The following is a 23264-nucleotide window of genomic DNA, read 5'->3' on the forward strand; positions in this document are numbered from 1 at the left end:
AGGACAGTGAGCTCCCAAGAGTGGAAGTGGAACAAGATCTAGGTCTCCTGAACCTTCTTCCTTATTCCATTCTGTCTTGAAGCAGATTACAAGAGGCCAGCACACTTACTTTTGGAAGCATCTCTATACCAAACCTTGCAAAAGCTGATTTTTTTTTTTTTTTTTTTGCATTGTGTAGACTCTTAAAAATCAACACAAGGAAGCCATGATTACCTTTCCATTACTTACCAACAAATAACTGGCTGTAGAGTTCCAGGCGGGTGTGGCCTTCTGTTGGGGCCTTGCGGATCTGCTGGGGCAGCCGGTCCACCTGTAGGCTGGCCTGCTTGACGTTCCTCTCTGCAGTGACCCGGTGCCACTGGTCATCGTTGAGAGGGGTTGGTGACCTCACTATAATCTCTACCGGCCCATTTCCCACATCAAATGAAAAAGACACTTCTGTGGCAGCTGGAGGAGCAGAAAGCATGAAAGACATGAGTATTTTTCTCCCAGATACCAAATAACAGTAAATTCTAGACGACAAACAAAGCAGGGAGAGGAAAAATCATCTAAACCTGTCACGTCCTACAAAGGTCAATGGTAAAATCAATGGAAGAAGGATAAAACGTCAATCATTAACCACGAATAACCGAGGGTGTTTTGGGGGTCTATGTGCCAGGTATACATTTATTTCCTCATTTAATCTCAGAAGCCTTCCAAGATGTGACCATCATTGACCCTCTCCAGATAAGGATACTGAAGTCTGAAGAAGTTAGCGCATGTTGAGTGTCTTAGATTCAGTAAGTTAGTGGAATCAGGAATTGAACCAAGGTGAATTAGGAACTGAACCAAGGTTTGTCAGATTTCAGAGCTTGGTATCTTCTAACTCCACATACGATTTATCTTTTCAGTAAGTAGCTCCTTGGTAAGTGACTCATAGTTACCTGGAGATCTCTTGAAACACCTGTGTCCAGAGATTTTGACTCAGTTGGTCCACAGTTGGCACTGGTATTTTAAAAAAACTCCCCAAGAAATGTTAACACCTAGCTAGAGTTGAGAGCTAATGCTTTGGGGGAATTTATGAAACTTGATTTCATTGATCTTTATACTCTATTGAAAGTTGGGAACCTTTGAATTATTGGTGTAATGAGGGTGACCTACATTTTACGACCACCTGTGGCTACCCAAAAGGTAGCACAATATTTCTGGAGAATAATCCCTGTCATATATCATCTGTTGCAAACCTTGGTTATTCCCCATCTGGGATGTAGGCTCCTTCTCGTAACCTACCCTCTAGCACTGACCACAAATTATTCTTTTTTTAAGAGATCACCTCCAAATCAACCTTCCTCTGCAATAAGTCACCTCTCAACAACTGGCAAATGGATTGGGTGGTTGCTTTATTAACTTTAGCTATAAGTAGCTTTCTTATTTCACATTTTATGTTTTATGTTAAGTTCCTCAGTGACCACCTAGTGCTTTATAAACAAGCTTTTAAAATGTATATTTTTTCTTGTGATTGACAGGAGAGGCAGCATCAGGCTGAAGCAGCACACACGTTTTCAGCTCCCTTAGGCTGGGTGAATTCTTTTCAACATTAAAGATGTGGCACACCAGTGAATTTCCTAACTTTGCTTATAAAGATATTCAGCCCCTCTATCCATCAATAAGCCTTCCACCTAATCTCTAAGCAGTTTAATTAAATATCTGTCATTTTTTTCTCCTGGGCTAATGGAAAATTCAGCTTCTTTTGGCTGGTACCATTTTGAGACGGTGTCACAAGCAATCAAACTTCTAATTTAAAAACCACAGTGGGCCAGATTCTCTCAGGACCTAGACTGTTCCTTACCTCTGTGTTGGGCCCCATGGAAAGCTGCATTAACTTTATTGAGCTACAGGGATATTAGACACAGAGCTCAATTTAATCAACCTAATTGTACCAAGGAATTTTGAACCTTCATGTCGTTAGCGAGAGAACATTCATTTTAACACCTGTGGTGATTCGACACACAGTTCAGAAAAATATCTCATCTAAATTAGAAGCCCCTGCCTCCAGGGGTCATTGGGACTGGATTTAACTTGCAGGCCAGTGACCTCCATCAAGGTTTCCATGGAAGTAGGATCAGAATGCAGGAAGACAATAATGTGACCCACAGGCCGCGTGATCTTTCTCTGTAGTTCTGATACAGCAGATGAGGAAAAAGTTGCCTTGGTTTCAGATTAAATCTGTTCTGTTCTCATAACGCTGTATTTTAGCAGGAGCATTTTTTAAATGTAAGTTGTCAGAATAGCAAGAGAACGAGGGTTCCTGGGCTAAGTAGGAAAGATTGTTTCATTTTAAAGGCATCAGCTACCATCAAGGAAATAGAATTTAGGGATAAATGGAGTTTAACCCTAAGGTTTGACTCGTAGGGATAAATGCTGCTCTAATTTCCTCTGCTATTCTCCTACTGCTATGATGAATTCGTGTCCAGGTCTTCAAACTCTCACTATTTGGAGAAACTCTGAGTGCCAGAAGTCGCTAGAAAATATCCATACTTTTTGCTTGTCCCAATAGATCCCCTATTTCTTCACCGTCATCTTAAAATCAATACTTTATTCTGGAGAAGGGAAGAAAGTTGCCAGGACAATGCTGTAGCTCAGAGCCTCTCACCCTAACGGGATGCAGTAAGAGGGACTCAAGGCCAAAGGCCTCTAAGAGCAACTTTCTTCCCAAAGAGCCTCCATTCAGGCTCTGCTGGAGAAATATGTATGAAGTCAGCACATTCCACACCCCTTCTGTTGCTTCCTCAGGAAGGGTCTGTAAGACCCACTGTGAGAGCCAAGGAAAGGGCTCCGTTTCCTCAGTCACTCAACGTCAGCTTCCCTGACATTGCTGCGGGAAGCCTTTGAGAAACCCCATCCCCCAGTCAGACGGCCAGTGGGTTTTAAAAGCTTCTGAGTTCAGTTTGTGGCTGATTGCTCTTGGTCTTCTGGGTGAGAGCAACTGACATTTTAAAAGAGATAATTATAGAGAGAGTCAGTGAGCAAATAAAAGGGAGACAGGATAAAAGACACTTGAGCCAATGACACTGTCCTCACTTAATGTGTGTCTCCAGTTGGAGACCGAAGTGTTGCTCTATTTCTGCCTGTGGAAAAGGAATTTCTTATATACTGAACAAATTCTCATTTCCAGAAATAAGTATTTGAGAATTGGATGCATATAGCCTGGCTCATTGGAGAGAACACGGTGCCAAACATGAATGGTTGCCTTGCCATGAGTATCAAGAACTGGGAAAGGTCTGAGACTTCACCCCACTTGCAGGCTAACAAGTTAGCCATGGTTTGATGATGCTGGCAGAACCATAGTTTAACATGGCCATAGTTTGATGATGCTGGCAGAAGATATGAAAATCCTGGGTCAGAGACAAAGGACTTCTTTACTTACAACACAGCAGGCAGCCTGAGCTTCCTGTTCACATTGCTTCCCCTTGAGGGGGAGTGCAGGGCATCCCAGGTGGATGCTGCACATGCAATAAGTTTGCTTCACAGTTGAGGGACCCTGGACTTAGGACACCCCAATCTTTTATAGTAGCTACTAGCAAACTTGCTCGATTTCTGCCCCGGAGAGTGACATTATATTTATTACTCTGGCCATGAAATAAACCTACCCTCTGTCCCAGAGGAAGACACTATCTGTATCTTCCAAGGCTGTTAGCTATACACACATCCTTAAAGAAGGTATAAACAAACAAAGCTGTCAATGCTTCTTGCTTAGAAGGCAGGCAAAATTGGAAGAGACCCACGGAGATTTTTCTCCCAATAATTAGTCACTCTCCCTTTTTTCTTTGTGAGCTAACCTGATTTTGCCCTGGAATCTCCGTGTTTCCAGAGTCTTGTGCTTTGTATAAGGACAGCCCTACCCCAGGCCCACAGGGTGGATCTGGAGTTAACGGAGGCAAATATGGCAATTCCAGGCTCCTTACCAGCTACCCACTTCAGATGAGACACATAATTCCCTTCTAGCCAATGAGACATGGGTGGAGTCTTTCAGTGAGATATAAGGAAAAGACAGTCCCTTTTCTGCCCCTTTATATTGGGTGGGAAGCTGTGGTTCTTAATGTTACTGGAGCTGTCTCACAAATATCAGAGATACAGAGGACAGAGAGGACAGAGGATGAACCTGGGTCATGGATGAACCTGAGTCATGGCTGACATTGTTCAACTTTAAAAATTTTTTTATTTTTATTTTTTTGAGACAGGGTCTTGCTCCATCACCCAGGCTGAAGTGCAGCAGTGTAATCACAGCTGACTGCAGCCTTGACCTCCTGGGCTCAGATGATTCTCCCACCTCAGCCTCCCAAGTAGCTGAGACTACAGGTGCATACCACCATGCCTAGCTAATTTTTGTATGTTTTGTAGAGATGGGGTTTTGCCATGTTGCCCAGGCTCATCTCGAAATTGTGGGCTCAAGCTATCCGCCCACCTCAGACTCCCAACGTGCTGGGATTACAGGCATGAGCCACCACACCTGGTCTGTTCAACTTTTAAATTAATCCCCGAGCCACCTACCTTAGGATTTCTTACTTGAGATATGCTCTTAGGTTATTGCTCAAGGCATTTTTATTGTAGCTGAAAGCATCTTAACTGATAGAGAGCCTTAGCTGTTTGGTCTTTTCGCTTTTCACTCTTCAGGCCTCGGTTTGAGGTCCAAAGGGAGGATTATATGCATAGTTTCCCAAAAGTTCCTGTGTCCAAAATGTGCTGAAACTACGGAGAACCTCTAAGATTCTTTCAAATTGCAACATTCTATAATTTTTCAAGAGCTTGTAAGAGAAACAAAATGAAATACAGCTGGTCTTAATCGTAATTTTAGATACTGAATCATTACAGGGAGAAAAGAGAAATACTAAAAGAGAAATATACAAGGTGGCATATTGCCATCAGAAAATAATATAGGTGGAAGAAGTTACTATTGAATAAAGCAAGCTCATGACTTCATCTGAAAGGCTTAAAGTAATGATTGGGACAAAACCACGGAGAGCTCTTGGCATGTTCACGCTTCCCCTTCCAAGTTTAATTCCAGCAGGTGGCAGTATTTGCTCCCATTCTAACTCAACAAATCACTCCAGGCTTAATATATTGAGTGATAACTTTAACAACTGACCAATACCAGGTTTTTTTTTTTTTTTTTTTTTGGCTTTAAGTTTTCTGAGCAGGTGAAGGAGCATTTAGATATTAGACCACAGTTTCAGTTGAAGTAGCAGAAAACATTTGGTCATTCATTCAATACAGAACAGAATGAGAGAAAAGAGAAGGAAAGTTATACGGCGTGAGCATGATGGGCAGACCAGCTAACACTGTTTAGTTTGGATAATGATTTGTTTATTCCATTCTAAAATAAGGTTCGAGGGGTGGCAGCCTCCAGGGAGATCTTCTGTACAATAAATCTCGTTTGACTCATACAACAAAACTGGTAATTGGTAGAACAGATATTTCAGTCTATGGTTAGCAGTGTTATGAATATCTTTTTTGTTTCCTGTATTTTTTTTCTGAATGAAATACTGACTGTACATCAGATGATAAAAGAATTTATTTAACATGAAAGGGTCATAAGAGGCAGGAAGGCTGAAAATAAGGTCCCCATGGGTATTAGAGAGATGAGAAGGAGAAAGAAGTAAAGAATTCGTCTGTGTTCCTAATTCAAGACCAACTGCTGCACCTGTACATGGGATGCCATCCTTCCTACTGCCTCAAGGACACCACTCTGACAATTCTGCCCTCTCTCTATAACTGGGTTGTTCCACACACACACACACACACACACGTTGACATGTCTCTACTCTTAACAACCACTGGGACTATAAAACCTTTCTTTTGACCTTATCTATCTCAAAAGTTACCATTTCATTTCTATTCACTCTTTTGTTTCCAAATTCCTTGGAAGAGATGTCTATACTCCCCATATCTATTTCCACTCCTCTTAGTCTTCCTCTAATTCCACCGCATAGGACTTTCTCCTTCACAACATTTGAAACTGCTCCTGCCCCAGGGCCTTAAAACTTGCTGTTCTCTTTACCCAAATAACTCTGGCTGAGCCTTGACTTCTCTGCTCACAAGTCATCCTATTAGAAACTCCATCCTTAAACGTTCCTTGTTAAATAACAAACTCCTCTCTCAGCTGCCCCTTCTCCTTTATCCTGATTTTTTAAAAATCTGCACGGCATGTATCACTATCTGGAATAATAGATATGTGGTCCTGGCCTCACGAAGGCAGAGGCAGTTTCTGTTTTGTTCATTGTTCTTTCCTCAGCACCGAGAACATTGCCTGCCACACAGTAGATGCCAATTTGTGAATGAATGAAAGAATGAATAGAAACACTCCTGCCTAGGAGGGCAACAATGATTACATAGATACTCTGAAAAGAGAAATCCACTCATTTTCCCAAGGCCAGCTGAACTAGATGGAGTGCCATCTTGTATTCCATAAGCATCTTTCCCAAGAGCACAAAGTAACTCAATGTATATTTTCTCAGTCTAAGAGCATGCTACATTAGTTATGTCTGTTTAAAACAAATGTAGCTAAATGTTATTTTCAAACGTATGATGTTTGAGGAATAATGGCTTGCCCAAGATAAACTCAGCAGTGGAATAAGAAGCAGAATTTTCTCCCTTTGCTTTATTGCAAGCTAGTTTCACTCTACTTGTAGGAACAAGGACCTTGGATCTTAATTACATTTCTCAAGTTTTGGCCTACATAAAAAACTGCTAAAGGAAAATGCTTAAAATGCATATTCCAATGCTTCTGTTACAGAGAATCTGATTCAGTAGGTTTGGGGTGGGGCTCTGGAATCTGCATTTTGTTAATGCCAAGTGATTCTGATGCAAGTGGTCCTGGAATCTTACTTTAAAAATCACTAGGATTTTCAGGTTTCCTTCTAGTAGTAAGTCCTAGGAATGTTTGCTTTCTTGTCCTCAACAGAGAGATTTTCAAAACTGTGTAATAGAGAATTTAGCCTTGCCCTCAAGAGGTCTGGCCCTTGCCCTTGGCTTTGGGAAGGTAATATCTAAGCCCTTGGGATGTCCTGCCTGCCTGGTAAGCATGTTTTCATTTGCCTGGGAGCCTTGGGTTATTCCAGATAGTCTAACACTGTGTTTTAGGGGTAGGGCCACACCAGACAGCATTTAACATGGGGCCCGGGCTGGGTGTGGTGGCTCATCCCTGTAATCCCAGCACTTTGGGATGCTGAGGTGAGTGGATCACCTGAGGTCAGGAGTTCGAGACCAGCCTGACCAACATGGAGAAACGCCATCTCTACTAAAAATACAAAATTAGCTGGGCATGGTGGCAGGTGCCTGTAATCCCAGCTACTTGGGAGGCTGAGGCAAGAGAATTGCTTGAACCCGGGAGGCGGAGGTTGTGGTGAGCCGAAATTGTGCCATTGCACTCCAGACTGGGTAACAAGAGTGAAACTCTGTCTCAAAAAAACAAAAAAGAAAAAGATGGGGCCTGACCATGCCAGACTGACCAACAATGTGATGAAGGGTGTGGGGCTTTGGCTTATATTCTCCAGCCTTCTCAGGGGCTGGAAACTGAGGTCAGCCATGTAGGCAATCAATCGTTCCCATGTAACGTAGTCTCAGTAAAGACCCTGAACATGGAGGCTCAGGGAAGCTTCCCTCATTGGCAATACCCCATGCAAATTGTTACACACCTGTTCCAGGAAAGAAATGTGCTCCTGAATCTACAGAGAGAGGCTGACTATAAACTCAGCATCTGGTACTCTGCCTGGACTCTGCCGTCTGTGCTTCTACGCCTGTCTGATTTTTCATCTGCATTCTTTACCCATAATGCAGCATGAGTATAGCAGCCTTCAGTGAATTCTGTGAGTCCTTCTACAGAACTATCAAACTTGGGGGTGGTTTGGGGAACTTCTGAACTTGTAATTGGTGTCAGAAGCATATGCAATCTTATGGGGAATGTGGTCTCTCTAAATTTGCAGCTGGTTCTAACTCCACAAAAACAGAAACAATCATATCAGCTTAGAAGTATGTGATTGAGGCTGAGCGCGATGGCTCGTGCCTGCAATCCCAGCACTTTGGGAGGCTGAGGCGGGTGGATTACGAGGTCAGGAGTTCAAGACCAGCCTGGCCAACATAGTGAAACCCCATTTCTACTAAAAATACAAAAAATTAGCCGGTCATGGGCATGGTGGAGGGTGCCTGTGATCCCAGCTACTCAGGAGGCTGAGGCAGGAGAATCGCTTGAACCCAGGAGGCAGAGGTTGCAGTAAGCCGAGATCGCGCCATTGCACTGCAGCCTGGGCAACAGAGTGAGACTCGGTCTCAAAAAGAAGAAGTATGTGATTGAATCCAAATAATATTAAGACGTAAAGGCTTCAGTGAAGAGACTTCAACCTCTGAGCCCACCCTCACTGCTTAATCAGGAAACTGAGGCTGAGAGACATTAAAATCCAGTAATGACCAGATAAAGAGCTTTCGTTTTCCTAACTACTGTATTGCCTTTCATATTATGAAGGAAATAAAAAATGACCTATTTTTCTTTTAGTATAGTTTTAGTTTCTGAATGTAGAGATTTTTAGAGTCATATATGCATATTCACACCAGAAAACTTGGTGTTAAACACATCTGAAAATGAACATTGGCAAGAAAAATTTAAGTCTTTTGGAAATTCTTCAAGGAAATGCCTGGAGCTTAGGAATCAATGTTACGAACTCATTTTAAAATCTCTGGTATCTCGATAACCTCTTGAGTATAAGAAGTATTTCTCTTTATGTATTTTGGCCTTTAAGCTTTTTATTATGGTTAAAAAATAACTTCACAAACAAAGACATCCACAGAGAAAAGGAAGCGAAAGGGAGATACCATTGGTCATGCAAAAACAGAAAGCTGTCTTTAAAATGCAAAGCCCTTCTAATTTTAGGTTTTTCTATGCATTTAACCACCTTTGGAGAATAACGCCTTGAATATTAATAGACTGATATGATTTAAAAAGAAAGAAGGCAAAAATAGTTCCAAAATGATACGTGGCTGGCAACAATCCCCTGTACCCCATGTAGGATTTGCAGCTGGGCTTTAAACACCCTCTTGTTTGGAAAGAGCACATCGGTGCATTGGGCAGACAGAGGCCAGTTTGGAAGAACAGATGAAGGTCCCAGATGGTGACTCTGGAGATAGAGTGTTGTAATAAAGGGAAACCCAGAAGCTGCTTTAGAGAAACCCTGAAACTCATACCTAAGGATCCCACAGAGATGGAGAGGAGAGCAGATGGAGGAGGGAATGGACTTCAAAGAAATGTTTCTTCTGACCATATTCAGGTTGTGTGGCAAAATGAGAAAACTCACTTGAGGAAATGTGCTTTGGTAGAAGACTAGGGGTGATATATTAAGTTGGTTTCAGGTGACGTCAGAGAGAGCCGGTTCATCAAAATACATGGCTTTGGAGAGTTGAAGGAGAAAGGAGAATTTGATGTCCAAAGGAGGTAATGCAACTGCAGGCCGAAACAACATGAATTGGGGGAAAAGCTGACAAGTGTCAACTCGGACCAAGCTGCAGCTTACAAGGAGACAACATACAAGTCAGTCAATTAATTGTGCCATCTAAATAACTGTGCTATGGACGGCTATCCTGATTGGGACACTGATAATGAGGAAAAACCAAAGATGAAATCTGAGGATGAAAGGCTATGGCTTTGGAAGGAGCATGCCTGCTAGTGAGAGCTTTAGATAAATCTATCAGAAGGAAAGCAGCCAAGGGGGCGTCTGTTTTCTGGTTTCCGTGGACTGAGTTTTGACTCTGCCTGTAGGTTATATCACAGGTACTATTTTTCTCTCTTTGTTTTGCCACAAATTGTTTCCTTTCTATCAAATCCTTTCAATATCACCTTGATATGACTTCAGAGAAGATCTCTGTAATGAAAATTAAAAAGTGCCAAATGAGGACATACATACTACATGCTACAGGCTCAGAGTATACGAAGAGATTGATTCTGTTTTCCATTACAACACCAGATTCTCTTCAACTACAGTGCATTTGCAGTATTGGACAAATAGTGGAGGAAAAAAGTAAAATTATGCTGCAGATCAACGGAGACCTTAAATGGGAATGGAGAGATATTTGAGAGGAAAGCAGAACCACTTTCTTTCTTTCTTTCTTTCTTTTTTTTTTTTTCGAGACAGAGTTTTGCTGTGTTGCCCAGGCTGGAATGCAATGGTGTGATCTCAGCTCACTGTAACCTCTACCTCCCAGGTTTAAATGATTCTCCTGCCTCAACCTCCTGAGTAGCTGGGACCACAGGCACATGCCACCACATCTGGCTAATTCTTTTGTATTTTTAGTAGATACGGGGTTTTGCCATGTTGGCCAGGCTGGTCTCGAACTCCTGACCTCAGGTGATCCACCCGCCTCAGCTTCCCAAAGTGCTGGGATTACAAGTGTGAGCCACTGTGCCCAACTGAAACACTTTCTTTCTATATAGCAAGCTTTCTTAAAGTGTGAAAGACTTCTGTAAAAGTGCCTTTTGCCTTAGAATCATCACAAGAGATTCATAACCAATTTAAATTATTTTATTAGTTTTTCTGAAGCTATGATTAATTTGTTCTTTATCATCTACTTAGTAATGGATATTAGAAATGAGGAATCTAAGGGTTGAATATTAAAAATACAGGGTCTCAGAATCTCAGATTTGAAAGTTTCCTAGGATAAGCGCTCCTTTAAAGTTGTAGAAGAGTGAGTAGACCCTTGAGTTCATGTGTTTCCATGTATGAAAAATGACAGAAATCACTTCACAGCATCCCTTATGGTGTGTCCACCAACTTCTACTTAAGCAAAGCATTTCTCTGGAAATGGATATTGTTAAACGATAATAATAATTTTTCACAGAGTACGCTTCCCTTGTTTTGGATAACAGCTGAAAATATAACTTTCTTGTATAGATTGCATAAAAAAAATTTTGCCTCCCTAAGGACTGGGCATATAAAATACATAAGAACCCTTTTAGGACTACTTTGTACACTATTCAAACAAGTACATTTACTTTTGTCATGATTTAGTGAACTAAGGGAACACGATTTTTCTATAGAGTAGCTCCATTGAGAGAACAGTTGCAGGTGGGGTGAAGCTCATCTCCAGCCTCCACCCCAGGATGGTTTGACATACTCTCAACAAAGTGAATGAATGGAAACAGCTTTGGGGATAGGGTCATGGGTTAGCAGTACTGTCCCGCTGTACTAGTCCATTTTGCATTGCTATAGAGAAATACTTAAGGCTGTGTAATTTATAAAGAAAATAGATTTATTTGACTCATGGCTCTGCAGGCTATATGAGAAGCACAGTGCTGGCATCGACTTCTAGTGAGGGCCTCGGAAGCTTATGCTCATGACGGAAGGTAAAGGAGCAGCAGCACATCACACAGCACAAGAGGAAGTGAGAGAGAGGAGGAGGAGGTGCCAATCTCTTTTAAACAACCAGATCTCACACGAACTCATTACCATGGGAGGGGCACCAAGCCATTCATGAGGGATTCACCCTCATGACTCAAACACTGTATACTAGGTTCCATCTCCAACATCGGGAGTCACATTTCAACATGAAATTTGGAGGGACAAACATCCAAACCATATGATCTGCTCAGCACATCCTTGCTTGGACTTCCCAATGTGGTTTGTTTCCCTCCCTCCCTCCCTCCCTTCCTTCTTTCCTTCCTTCCTCTCTTCCCAATGTGGTTTCCTTCCTTCCTTCCTTCCTTCCTTCCTTCCTTCCTTCCTTCCTTCCTTCCTTCCTTCCTTCCTTCCTTCCTTCTTCCTTCCCTTCCCTTCCTCCTTCCTTCCCTCCCTCCCTCCCTTCTTCCGTCTCTATCCTTCCCTCCCCCCCTCCCCTCTCCTCTCTTCTCTTCTTCTCGCTCTGTCGCCCAGGCACAGAAATTCTTTGGTGCTATCTCAGCTCACTGCAACCTCCACCCCAGGTTCAAACTATTCTCCTGCCTCAGCCTCCTGAGTAGCTGGGATTACAGGTACCTGCCACCACACCCAGCTATTTCTTGAAATTTTAGTAGAGACAGGGTTTCACCATGTTGACCAGGCTTTTCTGGAGCTCCTGACCTCAGGTGATCCACCTGCCTCAGCCTCCCAAAGTGCTGGGATTACAGGCATGAGCCGCTGCACCCAGCCTGTCTTCCATTTTCATCATTTGAGCTGCCCTGCAGCTTGAGGCTGTGATATGTGAGTATGTGATAAAAAGCAATTGCGTACCACATACTTAAAATAGATAGTATGCTATCATATGTTATGATTGAGAATGAGTAACAAGAAGCCAGTGGATCAGAACGTGTAGAAATTTATCTTTTAAAAGTTAAGCCCAACAGCAAGGGACTGTGGGTTAAATGGAACGCTTGGCAGTTGAGGCACTGTATTTCACAATCTTTCAAAATCTGTGCTCCCATTTGTTGACATAGTAATCTAATTATGCCCCATGTAGGAGGCTAATGGTAATATCAAACCTCAGAAGATCCCAGATAAACATCCGACCAGCCAATAGGACATTTCCATGCTTTATATTCTGTAGGTTATATTACCAAAACAATAGCTATTTTGGGGTTTTCTTTCTAAACACAAAATTACAATTTTTCAAACTACACATGCCCTTTTGGAGATTCTGATATGGTCCTTGCTCTCAGTTGAAGAAAAATATATTGTTATGGAATCTTAAGAAAAATGACATGAAAATGTGTTCTTAAAATATTTTTACATAAAAAAGTAGGTTACAAAACAGTATGTGCCATATGATCTCATTTTTGTAAAAAAAGTATATATAAATGCATAGAAAAATGTTTAGAAATATACACACCAAAATGATAATTTAAATATATTAGAATATGGGATTATAGCTGAATTTTTGTTTTGTCCTTTTTGCTGCTCTGAATTTTTAAATCATTCAACAATAAACAATACTTGTATAATTTTAAAGTTACAATCTGATAATTTCCACTTTCTCTGGCAAAGATTGGTGACTTTATAAGCAACTCTATTCTGTAACAACTATTTAATCAGAAAGATCAGTTTATCAAAATGTGGAGAATAAGATTTTACTTAAATGCAGAAAATTAGAGGGCATTTAAAACTAGATTGAAATATTCCTCCTTATTTCTTACCTGTTTTTAGAAACTTGAGAAGATGTTTTTTAAAAAGAGAGTGGTCAAACTTTACCATAACATAATTTTGAACAAGATGTAAGTTCTTTTTTCCTGTTAAAAATGGCTAAAAACAAGGGCATGCTATTTTTCAAAGTAAAATCCTCACAGGTCTGAAGTGCCAGCATGTTCTGATGTTTAAACTAATGTATACAGGAACCAGAATGCAGGATGAGCATAATTCAGTGTTATAATTACACTTGACAGATATACACTGCTTCTATTATTCATTGGCTCTGGTTGCACTTACCCAGAAAGACTCTGTAGAATACTAAATATCAACCACTCTTCATAAAAAGTCATTTGGCATTCGCATCAGTTCTCATCAGAGGAATCAAACTCAGAGATGCAGAAAACCAAATTTGATCATTTTAACACCATCCGCAAAGGCAAGCAAAATGAGTAATTTCCGACAAGGCCTGAGGTCCAGCCAGCTTTCATTTGTCAAGCTCTTAACAGCTAGGCGGTGGGTTATTTCTCTAGAGAGAGGTATCTTTGAAGTGCTCCTTGGGCTTTGGCTTTACTCCTTTCAATTGCTTCCATGTTGCATGGTCTTCCTCCCCCACCTGCATTTGCCTATGTTATTTTCTCTCCAGAAAAATGCCCTTATTTCATTTTTGCTTGTCATCCTTCAATGCAAATCGAATGTTGCATCTCCTGGAAACCCAGCTTGGTGTCTTTAAAGTTTACTCCTTTTTGGTGTCATAGTACTTGTGAGACAGACCCCTAATTGTTCACGGAAAGTTTCTTTCCCCTTTTCATCATCACCCCTGCAAAGCTGCTATCCAGCCAGGAGCTGCCTTCCCGGTCCCTGTGCATCCAGGTGGAGACATGTGACTAGCTCTTACCAAAGGGAGGAGGGCAGAGGAACGTGTTCACTCTGGTTCAGCATGGTCAAGAAGACAGAATGCTTCTCCATCCTCCCTTTCTCTCTTTGCCAACTAGACTTCCCGGGCTCTAGAAGATGGTGAAACCACAGAGAAAAGGAGTCTGAATCTCTAAATCACTGTGTGGAAGGTCTTCATGGACTAGAGCATAGCATGCATATTATTATTGTTATTTTATTTAAGACAGATTCTCATTCTGTTGCCTAGGCAGGAGTGTAGTGGTGCGATCTCAGCTCACTGCAACCTCCACCTCCCCGGTTCAAGCGATTCTCCTGCCTCAGCCTCCTGAGTAGCTGAGATTACAGGCACCTGCCACCACACCTGGCTAATTTTTGTATTTTTAGTAGAGACAGGGTTTCACCATGTTGGACAAGCTGGTCTCAATCTCCTGGCCTCAGGCGATCTGCCCACTTCGGCCTTCCAAAGTGTTGGACTACAGGCGTGAGCCACCATAATATCCATAGCATGCATATTAGACTGTCATATGGCTGCAGAAACCTGGGGTTTTATTGGGTTTAGCAAGTATCTTATTTTTAAAGAAGATTACATAATGTTCCTAACTCTCTTATGACCTCAGCCTGTCCTGTGTAGCTTGAATCAACACTCAACTACAGCAACAGCAGATCTCTTTATGGTTAGCTATGGAATGTGAGTGCTACGTACAATGCAGTGTGTACATTAAAATACATTTCAGGTTCTGAACGACTAGATCAGAAACTTCTAGAACACAATCCCCTTGTAAATTGAGAAGTACCTAAACTAAAAAAAAAATTAAAAAATTAAAGGTAAAACAGCAATATGAAAGAAATAGAAATGTCCTTTTTTTTTTAAAGTAAGAAGATGTATTTTTACTATGACCCTACTCCTGTATAAGATTTCATGTAAGTCTTTATGTTTCCCCATTTCTCCTCAAGGTTCCTACTTGATTGCTATTAAAAATTGTCTTGTAATTTCAGCGAAATGCATCTTGAGAAAGATAACTTCCTGAAAATTTTCGTTTATAACAAACTGTTTTTATTTCTTGTTGCAAAATTTTTATAGATTGAGGGGATACAAGTACAAATTAACAAACTTTGTATAAATTTTCCAGTTGACATCCAATTGGCCAGTGTTTTCTTATATGGTTTTAATTTCAGTATTTGATAGCTTATAGAAACCCAGCACTTGTTTTACTTGTAGTTGTCTTTGGCCTTTTGAGACATCCTTTGGTTCTGAGATTTTTCAAGTAATCTATCCCAGTCCCTCACTATATTTAAATGAAGCTCTACTCCCTGATTTATTGTATCTACTTTTTTTTTTTTTAATATATACAGGAAAAGCCAGCTTTGAATTAATTGCTCCCAAGTGTCATCCTTAGTTGAATCAATTCTCCAGCATTAGCAACACACACTGACTGACTGTTAACTCTTTTCTTGAAGCATTTGTTTTTATAAAAATATCAAACCTATAGAGATGCTGTTAGCTCCTAGAATGGCAGATGGAAAGTCTCTAACCGTATTATAATTTAAACTTTTCATATGTATTTCTGCTTTTCTCATTAATCCATGTGTTCATTATCATGCAATAATAGCATACTCTTTCTTCCATCTGTCTCAGAATGTGTGAATTCAAGCTTCTTTGATTTCTTCTCTTAGAGGGCCTGTTGTCTTATAGGCGGTCATAGGCAGGTCAATTCTAGCTGTTTTTTGACACTTTAATATGCCATCTTTTAGAAGGGAAAGGTTTCATGAACTACCACATAGAGTAAATAATACGGAAATCATTGGCAGGGCACAGTGGCTTATGCCTGTAATCCCAGCACTTTGGTAGACCAAGGCGGGCACATCATGAGTTCAGGAGTTTGAGATCATCCTGGCCAACATAGTGAAACCCTGTCTCTAATAAAAATACAGAAATTAGCCAGACGTGGTGTCATGAGCCTGTGCCTGTAGTCCTAGCTACTTGGGTGGCTGAGGCAGGAGAATTGCTTGAACCCGGGAGGCAGAGGTTGTGGTGAGCCGAGATCGCGCCACCGCACTCCAGCCTGGGCAACAGAGCGAGACTCCGTCTCAAAAAAAAAAAAGAAAAGAAAAGAAAAGAAAACATTAGAATCCAAGAGAGTGAGATAGAAGACAGAAGATAAAATCAAAAAATTTTAATGAAACTTCAGCATGTCTTTGGAGTAATGATAGACTACTCCATTCAGACAAATGCTATGTGAAGATGCTGACTAATGAGGATGCCTGCTACTTTCCAGGCAATGCACCTAATGAATTGTCTTGTAAAAATGTTGGCAGTTTCTGTCTTATTTATGTTTCATATTATAAATCAAGATGCAAAAATGATAAAAAATATTTTGTGTGGGCAGGATTTCAATGAAGGGGAAGCAATTACGGAACAGGCAGAGACACAGTCAGTCTTAGGAAACTGTAGTGGTGTCCAGGGAGTATCAGTAGCTGCACGTAGCTGAAGTTCTGGCACATGGTGTTGGTGGGTGAGGGGCAAAGCTTGTATGGAGTGGGGGAAAAAAAACTTTAAAAATTAAGTTAAGCCATAAATCACTTACCAAACTTGGGCTTGTACTTTGTCTTATAAGGCACAGGGGGAATCATGTGGTCTGCAAGGAAAGGAGTAACTGGACCAGATCTGTAGAAATTTGGCCTCACTAGGGAGGGTGGTTATCAGGAGAGAGGGACTGGAGTGGGGGAGTCAAATTGTGAGCGTGTCTGAATCCAGAATCCAGGGATTTCAAGTAGCAAAGCCATCCTGGGAGGTAGAGATGTTTGGGGTGATTTTGTTATCTTTGCATCTATGTTCCAGCTGCCTTTTGTGATTAGTTGGAATTGCTACTTTCTTTGGCATTGTTCTGGTATGATGGCTTACAGGAAGAATAGCATTTCTTTATATGAAAAATGCAGTGTTCTATCAAGATACACAGTCTATCCCCTATGGGGAGGTTAGTAAAACTTTAAATAGGACATTGAGTTTTCTAATTTGAATAATGAAGAAGATGGCCATGACATTAACTAAGTGGGAGCCACAGGAGGGGGCTTCTGGGTGAAAATGATGGATTTCAATTTTGATATGTTGAGTTTGAGGTATCATGGGCCATTCTGGTGGCTCCTTAATTAGCATTTACAACGAGGTGGCAATAATGTTAGGAGATCTCCTGACTACATTTGGTGAAAGCATGTATGCTGACTGGAATTATTGGAAGCAGATGTGTTTTATTGTGGCACATCCCTCCCCACATCATCTTTAGGAGAACTGAGAACCCTGGCATGAAAAGTTAAGGTGCTGCTTGGCTATGAGTTCACTTAGGTTGGGAGGTGGTAAGGCACACTGGATGCTGATGGTCTCCGACAGGTTTGCAGAATTGTTAATGGTAGACGAGACCTTAAATACCATCTTGTTCAACCTTCTTGTTTTACAAGCGGACATGATAAAGTCTGGAGAGGTTCAAGGACTGGTCTATGGTCAGTCAGGTTAGAATCCTGGTCTCTCTCAGTCTAGTTGAAAAATTGAGTGTTTTATTAACTTTTTTATCATTCAAGGTTTTCTCAGAGCAGAGGTTTTCTCTTTTTCTACTTTTCCATTCAACTGTAATTTATACACGGTAAAATGTGCATATCTTAATGCACAGCTGGACACATTTTTACATATGCAATCATTCCTTGCATTAAGATAAAGAATATTTCTACCACCCAGAAAGTTCCTTTGCACACCCTCCTAGTTGACATCAGCTATCCCCAGGAATAGTTACTATTCTGGCTTCCCTGCAGTAATCTATGTGGATTACTTGGTTTATTTTCAAGCATCGCATGAAAGAAATCAGGACCTACTGTCATGTATGTACAACGTAATGTCTTTGAGGGAATCCTGCCTCTGATGTTTACTTTCTTTTTATTGTCCTAAAATGCCCTTGACTACGTAAATAAGCTGGAGTTTAATAGGGAGAGTCTAAGGACACCAGATCTCTAGTGAGGTCTTGGGGAGCCTATGTCCTGGACTTCAGCTGGTTTCCAAAGCAGAAGTTGAGTCCCAGCGGGGGGACGAGCTATCTCTTTGGGTGTGACCGGTAGTAGCCTGCCCTTGGTGGTTACTCGGAATCCAGGATCTGGGCCCAAGGCAAAGGAATTCTTACCAAGAAAGCAGTTGTAACTTCAAAAGGAAGAATCCTGCCTGGTGCCAGGAAGTGCCAACAGAGCGAGCTCAGCATCCCCAAGATGGGGAGGAAAGGCGATGTGGAGAGACTGGGGTTATGTAGCACCCATAGGAGCTGCCATGTGAGAGGGCTGGTCAGGAGGCCTGGGTGGTCTCCCAAAGCCACCTCTGAAGTGTGGTGGGACAGAGGCAGAACCCTAGAATCTGTAGAAAGATGTCACTCTGTCTGGCCAGCTTAGGAGGAATTCTCAGTCCTCTCTGGAAATTTCCAGATCAGGACATGAGGGGACCAGTAAACTCTAAAGTAACTTGAAATATTTTTATATCCAGAAGACATTCCATTCTAAAATCCATCCTTATAACTCTAGGATACCTCTACTGTACATTCAAATAACTGTCCCTTCAGTGTAATTGGCAAAGAAATCTGGATAAATTTAATCCAAATTGATTTACCAATTATTTATATATCTTTTAATACTTAATAAGAACAAAAAGCTATTATATGAAAACCTTTCTTTTTTTTTTTTTTTTTTTTTGAGACGGAGTCTCACTCTGTTACCCGGGCTGGAGTGCAGTGGCATGATCTCAGCTCACTGCAAGCTCCGCCTCCTGGGTTCACGCCATTCTCCTGCCTCAGCCTCCCGAGTAGCTGGGACTACAGCCCACCCACCACCAAGCCCAGCTAATTTTTTTTTTTGTATTTTTAGTAGAAACGGGGTTTCACCGTGTTAGCCAGGATGGTCTCGATCTCCTGACCTCATGATCCGCCAGCCTTGGCCTCCCAAAGTGCTGGGATTACAGGTGTGAGCCACTGCACCCTGCCCTGAAAAGCTTTAATATAGCACAAATTTCATCTTTAGTTTACATTTATTTTTGGTCTATAAAACTTCTTTTTGGTCTATAATTCAAATCAAAGGTTTAAATCGAGAAGTTAGAGAACTTTTTTTTTAAATCACAAGTGTTGTTATTAAATATTCAGGTCTTCAAATTTTATTTTTGAGGAGAGAATAATTTTTTTCTTATGTATAGTAATGACCAAGTCAGAGTTATTTTTCAGATCCCAAATGTTGAATACAAATTGAAACCATAATTAGACAAAAGTAGTAGAAACACTAAAAGTCTTCCTATATCCATGTTGATAACCCACGTTGGCTTGGCTAATTAAAAAGAAAATTCCAGAGACCTGGCATGGTGGCTCACGATTGTAATCCCAGCATTTTGGGAGGCTGAGGTGGGTGGATCGCTTGAGTCCAGGGTTCGAGACCAGCCTGGGCAATATGGCGAAACCCTGTCTCCACAAAAAATACAAAAATTAACCAAGTGTGTTGGCATGCACCTGTGGTACCAGCTACTTGGGAGGCTGAGGTGGGAGGGTCACTTAAGTCTAGAAGGTGGAGGTTGCGGTGAGCCAAGATTGTACCACTGCACTCCAGCCTGGGTGACAGTGAGACTCTGCCTCTAAATAAATAAATAATAAATACATATGAAAAATCCGCATGCTAACACCTGATTTGTACTAATAAAAAACAATATATATTTTTTAAAACATCCTAAATAACACCCCAACAGCACAACAGCCCAGTAAAGCAGAATTAGACTTTCTTCACATCTACAAGAGTGAAACTGTTTAAAAATAAAATGTTCTAACCTAGGTAATACCATTCAGGACATAGGCATGGGCAAGGACTTCATGTCTAAAACACCAAAAGCAACGGCAACAAAAGCCAAAATTGACAAATGGGATCTAATTAAACTAAAGAGCTCTGCACAGCAAAAAGAAACCACCATCAGAGTGAACACAACCCACAGAATGGGAGAAAGTTTTGCAATCTACTCATCTACAAAGGGCCACATCCAGAACCTATAAAGAACTCAAACAAATTCTACAAGAAAAACAAACAACCCATCAAAAAGTGGGCAAAGGATATGAATGACAATTTCAAAAGAAGATATTCATACAGCCAACAGACATACATGAAGAAAAATGTCATCACCACCAGCCATCAGAGAATGGGCAAGTGCGAATCAAAACCACACGATACCATCTCACACCAGTTAGAATGTATGATCATTAAAAAAATCGGGAAAACAACAGGTGCTGAGGATGTGGAGAAATAGGAACACTTTTACACTGTTAGGGATTGTAAACTAGTTGGAACCATTGTGGGAAAACAGTGGCACCTCAAGGATCTAGAACTAGAAATACCACGACCCAGCCATCCCATTACTGGCATATACCTAAAGGATTATAAGTCATGCTATAAAGACACACATGCACACGTATTTATTAAGGGCACTATTCAGCACAGCAAAGACTTGGAATCAACCCAAATGTCCATCAGTGACATCTGATTAAGAAATGTGGCACATATACACCACGGAATACCATGCAGCCATAAAAAGGATGAGAGTTTGTGTCCCTTTGTAGGGACATGGATGCAGCTGGAACCGTCATTCTAGCAAACTATCACAAGAACAGAAAACCAAATACCGCACTCCAGTGGAATTCAATGAGATCACTTGGGACACAGAAGGGGAGCATCACACTGGATCCTACTGTGGGAGGGGGGTAGGGGTAGACTAGCACGCAGGAGATATACCTAATAAATGATGAGTTAATGGGTGCAGCACACCAACATGGCTCATGTATACATATAAAAACTGCAACATTTGTGCACATAAAATTAGAACTAAAATAAAAATAAATAACAAATAAAAAGTTCACTTTTTGAAATATTGGAAGATAAATTGCTGTTAATACTGCACTTACATCAGTTTCTGTATATTGCAGAATATTTCCCACCTCTTGAGCATGTATATTGCAGAAGGCTGCATCTTGAAAATGAAAGTTTTTCCTTCATATTCTTTCCTAAGATTAGTAGGACATTAGGCCACTGCCTCCACATTTTTTGTGGAGGGCACTACAAATGCAAATACTTCCTCCAAGTTATCCTGATACCTGAAAAAGCTCTAACTTGGGCAACACGGAAGCTTATGTTAAAGTATTACAACAGTTTCTGGTTGCTTTTCTTGAATGTTACCTACTCAGTGAGCTTTTCCTTCAAAATTTCCCTCCAAAAATCCCCTTCACAAATGTCTTCTAAAATCTTATTTATTTATTTATTTTGAGATAGATTCTTGCTCTGTCGCCTAGGCTGGAGTGCAGTGGTGCAATCTCAGCCTCCTGAGTAGCGGGATTACAGGGGTGTGCCACCACACCCGGCTAATTTTTGTATTTTTAGTAGAAACGGAGTTTCGCCATGTTGGCCAGGCTGGTCTTGAACTCCTGAGCTCAAGCAATCTGCCCACCTCGGCCTCCCACAGTGCTGGGATTACAGGCGTGAGTCACTGTGCCCAACCTAAAATCTCTTTTAAATTGTTAAACAAAAATAAAGACTGTATGGTCACTATTTGTTATATTATTAAACACCTTCAAACACTTCCTTCCTCTGACTGCAGTCCACCCTAAGGGGACCCTAACTTACAACCCTTAGAATTGTAATCCCTTTTCCGAGTGGCCCATATCTTGGGGCCAGGCGAACAGTTGGCCCATCCTTCCCTTCTCCGTGCTTCTTCCACTCTTATGGCTTCAAAGTCTTCAAACGGCAACGCGTCCACCTATGATTCATCCTCTCCCCGTTCATATTGTGGTCACTGTTTGAAACCCGGGACAGTAAAATTTGGGTCATGGATTCCCTGTCCATTTCACCTCTGGTTTTCACCAGTGATGACCTCAACAGTGACATAGGTGACCACTCAACAACACTCTGGCCTCCCAGTGCCCTGATTTTCTCTGCAGCCTTTTGATACAACCTACAAAATTCCATTTCAATTTTCATTCTTCTTATCACCCAAACTGCTTTCCTGTGAAATCTTGAATTCAAAAATTTCACCAACTGTGACCTGTTCTTCCGCCTTTCCACATATTATTCCTTATCTATATTTGGATCAGCACCTCAGTCGTGGTGATCTCCTTCTCCACCTAGATTTTCCGGGGCTCTCCATTCAGACTAGCACCTCATTCATTCATTTCATTCATTCAACAAACGCTTATTCAGTTCTTACCACGTGCCAGGCATTATGGTGGCCCTGGAGATATAATGGTAACTAATGTTCCATAATCCTCGCAGCATGGGTGTATGATGGAGCCACACCTTTTTGATGTGTTCATGCCATCTATGACACTGCGCTTTTTTCCTTTGGCATTCTGAGCCTGAAACTTCCTTTTCCATTCATTTTGTGGCTCTGTTGAAATGTTAGCATCTTCAAGAAAACTTTTCTTCTTCAATCAGAAGTAAATGTTGCCTCATCTAAGTAACCACAGCATATTGCTTGCACCTCTAATATTATCCTATCCAAAATATTGTTTTATAGGCTGGGTGTGGGTGGTGGCTTACACCTGTAAACCCAGTACTTTGGGAGGTGGAGGCAGGCAGATCACTTGAAGTCAGGAATTGGAGACCAGCCTGGCCAACATGGTGAAACTCTGTCTCTACTAAAAATACAAAAAATTAGCCGGGTGTAGTGGCACACACCTGTGATACCAGCTACTTGGGAAGCAGAGGCAGGAGAATTGCTTGAACCCGGGAGGCAGAGGTTGCAGTGAGCCAAGATTGTGCCACTGCACTCTAGCCTAGCTGGCAGAGTGAGTGAGAATCTGTCAAAAACAAAACAAAACAAAAAAAACACCACCAAACCATGTTATTATAATCTCTGTTTATAATAGAGATGTTATTATAATCTCTGTTTATAATAACAGAGATTACTAGTCTCAAATAAACAAAATGTGGTACATATACATCATGGAATACTACACAGCCATAAATAAGAATGAGATAATGTCCTTTGCAGCAACATAGATGAAGCTGGGTGCCATAATCCTGAGTGAACTAATACAGGAACAGAAAACCAAATATTGCATGTTTCCACCTACAAGTGGAAGCTAAACAATGAGTATGCATGGATACGTGTACTGAGGGTGGAGGGCAGGGGGAGGGAGAGGATGGAAAAACTACCTACCTATCAGGTACTATGCTTATTACTTGGGTGACAAAATAATCTGTACATCA

At 41.2% G+C, this 23264-nt stretch overlaps 1 protein-coding gene across 1 annotated transcript in view; it reads right to left on the reverse strand.

Annotated features, from left to right (window-relative positions):
* The window catches only part of CNTNAP2 (contactin associated protein 2), a 2167939-nt gene that overhangs the window by 272928 nt on the left and 1871747 nt on the right, over nt 1–23264 (reverse strand). The window contains exon 17 of the mRNA XM_031664956.1: nt 229–447. Coding sequence (XP_031520816.1) covers nt 229–447 — 219 coding nt within the window. The remainder of the gene's footprint in view (nt 1–228; nt 448–23264) is intronic.

The sequence above is a fragment of the Papio anubis genome, chromosome 4 (genome assembly GCF_008728515.1).
Source record: "Papio anubis isolate 15944 chromosome 4, Panubis1.0, whole genome shotgun sequence".
In the NCBI taxonomy this organism is placed as follows: domain Eukaryota; kingdom Metazoa; phylum Chordata; class Mammalia; order Primates; family Cercopithecidae; genus Papio; species Papio anubis.